Below are 5,195 nucleotides of genomic sequence, written 5' to 3'. Positions count from 1 at the left end.
TTATTTGTTAAAGATTTGGATTTTATTTTGTTCTTTCGTCATTATAAAGTTAGTATATAATAATAATAATATATCATTTATTATTAATATTATTATGTTTATTATTTTGTATTTGCATCTAACTTTTAAGCTTATAAAATGAAAGTGGTAGAAGGACTAATATTGAAGTTTCCTCTGAATTTTATATTTTGCAATATATCAAAAGTTTAAATTTAACCCATATAAATGCTCCATTAATGCAGAAAGAGAAAGAGAAAGATTGTTGAGGATAGTGAGGAGATGTAGGATATTTTTGGAATAAAAAAAAATAGTGAGAAGATGTAAAATATTTTTAGAATAAAAAAAATAGTAGAAAAGTGTAGAAGCACTTGGAGTGATAGAGGGAGGAACACCTTTTTTCATATCGTTTTCTATATATAATGAGCATGGATTGGTTATCCAAATCAAATTGACACCTCATTCATTATATATCATTGCCAAGTCATATAGCATTTTAAAAATATAATAACCCATTCAATTGTTTTGGCAATTTACACTCCCTACTTGATAAGTTCAGCCCCCCCCCCCCATTTTCCTTATATTCTTCTCTTTCTTTGTTATGTTTTAGTGACATCATCACTTTTTATACTTAAATGTTAACAAAAAAGATTATTTTGTTTTTAATTCAAAAATTTATGTGCGGTAAAATATATATTACAAAAATAAAAGTTCAGAAAACTGGCATTACTTTTCAAATTTTCTCATCCTCACACGCGCGCATATATAATATATTTTACGAGCTATATTTCATGGGCAATTATTTAAGTTTTGTCATTACAAACTTCTCTTTTAAAATTAATTATCTTTTATACACTTTTTATATTTTTTAAAATAATAAAAAACTGAAAACTTAAGCAAATCGTTATAGCAAAAAATTACAACAAAATAGAAAATCAAGTATTTTTTTTTAAAACAGGAGAACACGAATTGACCTTTTTAAAGAAATTATAAAAAATAGCCACTGCATTGTTTAAAAACAGAGTCCTTATTATTTTCATAGTTTTATCACTACCCAACCTTAAAACATAAAAAAAATTACAATAACGCGTTTTCACTTTCTCTTTTTTAAACATAATTAGGTTATGTTCTTTGGTTAATCTATTCACCAAACATTAAAAAACTTCTTCATTTAATTTTTGTTTCTGTAAGATCCATGTCAAATCTTCTTCTTAATAAAATATTCCAACTTCAAGTCAAAACTTTTTTCTTACTTATTTTATATCATTTTATCAAACTGAGAGTTATTTGCAAAATGTATTACAATACTAAACTTAACGGTTAATAGTTAATGTGCAATGAATATAACCAACTTATCACAATACTAAAAACGTGTATTTATGGATTTTGATATAAGTTTTATATTAATATTAAGTTAATTACGGTACAATTAATAATAGTGTAGCTTATCGGGTTATAGACTGATTGAGCCGTATGGTTCTTAAATAACCCGATGATCATAACCTCTAATAAATATTATTTATTATATTTTTAAATTATATTTTTAAGTTCGTTAAGTTTTTGTGAGGAAAAGTATTTGAAAAATTCAACAATAAAGAGTAATGAACCTTGCATGACGCTTTTGAAAAAAAAAAATAGTAATGATATTTGGTCTATTCAAGTCAAACTGAAAATTGAATATTAAAAGAGGTTGGTTGCGCTGTTGTGTGGGATCCAAAAACAACTACAGTTCTATGCATCTGCCCGCTATACTTTTTCTCTTCTGCAAATATTGAAAGCCAGTTTGAACAGTGTTGACATTTTCTCTATCAAGTGTGAACATTGAATTCAACAACGACCTTTCTCACATTAAACCCAGAATTTTCCTACCTTCCTCCTTCGCTTCTATTTGAACTCGACTAATCAACCCATATGCAAAAAAATTGTCATCTACGAAAACACCAACCCTTCAATTAGTCGTAAGCCATGACAACATTTTTTAAAACATCATAACCTTTTTCACTGTTGTTGTAACAACATGTGTGCAAGTCTTTCTGCGGAAATTCGTTGCCATTTTCGCCGTTCATAACATGCCACAAACTGCTTTTTAACATGTGCATAAAGAAATAATAATAGTGATTTGTTTGATCCTATATAAAGTTTAAATATTTATTGTTTATTTCATTCAAAATGTTCTTTCTCCAAATATCATTTTATTTAAAGTTTTTCTAAACATAGAGAATAATTAAAACTGGGCCATTTTGCTTTATCACGGTGATGAGAAAGTAACATGAAAATAGAGTGAGATCCAATAAAACAATTATATCTCGATTAATATGATAGTTGTCACTATGATAAGTTATAAACTAATTTATTGATCATTCTTTAGATTAAACATTTATATTTTAAATCATTAGATAAAAATTAAGCAATATTTTTTTCTATAAAAGAAATATGTTACGTATGATCTAAGATAAAAATTCAATTTTTAACGTTATTTCATATTTAAAAGTTTTTCTAATTTCAAAAAATATACGTGTAAGACGTGAGAAAATACCATTTTCATGGGACATTTTTAATTTTAGTTTTTGAATAATTATCACAACAAACACATACTTATTTCATCAAAAATCTTATATTTTTATTAAAAGGGAAATTTTTTGTTTTCTTATAGCGAACACTTACATCCTAAACCACCATTTAGTAAAAGAAAAATCATTAAAGATATTTTATAAAATTTTCACATCTCAATCCGTTAAATCACTACAAGGTGACAAAAAATCACAACAAACCATTCACTTTTACAGATTCTCGTTAAATCTGTTTTTAAATAAATCGAAAAACATTAAACTATAATTATAATACAATAACTATAATGAATATTATTTAATACATACATTACAAAAACAGTTGTCAAGTTGTGGTATGAGTTAATGAACTGTGAATAATATATCGCAACTTATTAAGAGAGATTAGAGAGAGAGAGAGAGAGAGAGAGAGAGAGAGAGAGAGAGAATTGGTTATTTTAAAGGAGATAAAAAAAATCATAAAAACGGTTGGTATTATTTTCATTCATGAAGTTTTCCATATTTATATTCTTCAAATCTAACATTTATTATATGAGAAGTTAAATCAGACAACATCGAAGTATAAATTTGTTAGCTTTTCCTGATGGAATTACATGTAAGGACAGCCCCATAAGTAACACAGTTATTAACGAAATGAATCCTTAATCTTTATTCTGTGATATCAGTTAATATTATCACAAAATCCAAACTACGGAAATATATTCTATGATTCGATAAAATAAAATCTAATAGATTTTAATAAAAGATCAATAGAAAGTAATCATATAAAAATCTGTATATCTTGAATAATATTTCTCTAACTTTACCGAATTATGTATCCTGCGTGTTATTCTTTAAAAAAAATGCAAAAAGAATTAGTACAATATATAGTTAAATTAAAGAAATGTTATTTTCAAAAGGTTTTTCTTAATATCATATTATTAGAGATAAGATAATTCAAGAAGATAAAAAGAATTATATGAGAGTATATCGCTTGATAAGAAGAGAGACGACGATTTTATAGATGGGTAAGATACTTCTATTATTCAAAAAAGATTTAGGTCCTTTCAACAATAGGTGTTTGAATATATGTTACGGATTTTATTTGGGATAAATCGAATTAAAAAAAAAGATATATTTTGACTTTCAAAGCGCAGTCAAATGATAATCTATAATCTATTGTGATATATTATAATTTATAATAGATATGATAATGATAATCAATATCTAAATTTTGGCTTATAAAAAGAAAGCAGGTGAAGGCTGAAGCGGTAAAATTAGGAAAACGCTCAGAAAATATCCTCAATTATCACGTGTTTCAAATGTTTTGATGCCGCCAATCTCACTCCCTCCCATGCTTTGAGTCTTGAATCTTCAACGACGAGTTCTCGTTCTTTATAAGGGAACGCAAGTCATTTGTTGTCTTCGTGCTTCAAAACTCAATTCATCGTACACTGTTCTACCAACATGAACTGGGTTCGCGGAGAATCACTCGGCAGTGGAACCTTCGCCACCGTCAACATCGTCGTCCCTGCTAACGGCTCCACTCGGTTCCCTTCTCCCGTCGCCGTCAAATCCTCTGATTCCGACAACGCGGGTTCGCTCCAACACGAAAAGGAGATATTCGATCGCCTTGGCTCTTCCCCTTACATCATCAAGTGTTTCGGCCACGATCACACCGTCGAGAACGGCGAGGAGTTCTACAACGTATTCCTCGAACGCGCCACCGAAGGGTCCCTCGCCGACCAGGTCAAGAAACACGGTGGAAGCCTCCCGGAGCCTTTCGTCCGGCGATGCACGAGGTCTATCGTGGAAGGGCTCAAACATATTCACGAGCAAGGTTTCGTTCACTGCGACGTGAAGCTTCAGAACGTTCTCGTTTTCGACGGCGAGGTGAAAATTGCGGACTTCGGGCTCGCCAAGGAGAAGGGGGAGAAACAAGGGAAGTGCGAGTTCAGGGGAACGCCATTGTTTATGTCGCCGGAATCGGTGAACGACAATGAATATGAGCCGCCGGCGGATATTTGGGCCCTGGGATGCGCCGTCGTGGAGTTGGTGACCGGAAAACCCGCGTGGGATGTTAGCAACGGTTCCAGTATTTGGTCATTGATGATTCGGATTGGAGTGGGAGAAGAATTGCCAAAGATTCCAGAAGAATTGTCGGAAGAGGGGAAGGACTTTTTGGAGAAGTGCTTTGTTAAGGATCCCAAGAACAGGTGGAGCGCTGAGATGCTTCTGAAGCACCCTTTCATCAAAGTTGACTCATTTTCGTTCGAGAAAGTTCATCAACCGTTACCGTCGCCGTCGCCGAGGTCCCACTTCGATTTTCCTGACTGGGCTTCCACCGTAATGGCTTCACTCCCGTCGTCCCTGGATTCCGATGAGCACTCTGGGTGGTCGAGTTCTTCGGAGAGTCGTCTCCGGCAGCTTGTCACCGATAAGACACCGGAGAATTGGTCAGAATCGGATGGCTGGATCAGCGTTAGGTGAAGTTCTTGGAAGTGTTGCTGGTTCTGTGGTTACAAACAAAATCCATCACATTCGTTCATTCTTTTTAATTCATTTAATTAGTTTGTGAATTAAGCAGACACATGATACGATTACTTCCGCCACCTTTGACAAAGTGTAAATATATTTTGTTCGGAATCTCAA

The 5,195-nt window shown here is 32.1% G+C and overlaps 1 protein-coding gene across 1 annotated transcript; it reads left to right on the top strand.

Moving 5' to 3' along the window:
• The first annotated feature begins 3,846 nt into the window (after nucleotides 1-3,846).
• LOC108335576 (mitogen-activated protein kinase kinase kinase 20) lies at nucleotides 3,847-5,195 on the top strand. The gene has a single exon (XM_017571610.2). The coding sequence runs from the start codon at nucleotides 4,011-4,013 to the stop codon at nucleotides 5,031-5,033; it is 1,023 nt and encodes a 340-aa protein (XP_017427099.1). The 5' UTR covers nucleotides 3,847-4,010; the 3' UTR covers nucleotides 5,034-5,195.

Source organism: Vigna angularis, chromosome 10 (assembly GCF_016808095.1).
Source record: "Vigna angularis cultivar LongXiaoDou No.4 chromosome 10, ASM1680809v1, whole genome shotgun sequence".
Classification (NCBI taxonomy): domain Eukaryota; kingdom Viridiplantae; phylum Streptophyta; class Magnoliopsida; order Fabales; family Fabaceae; genus Vigna; species Vigna angularis.
The sequence above is the reverse complement of the archived record's forward strand: the minus strand, read 5'-3'. Positions and strand labels throughout refer to the sequence as shown.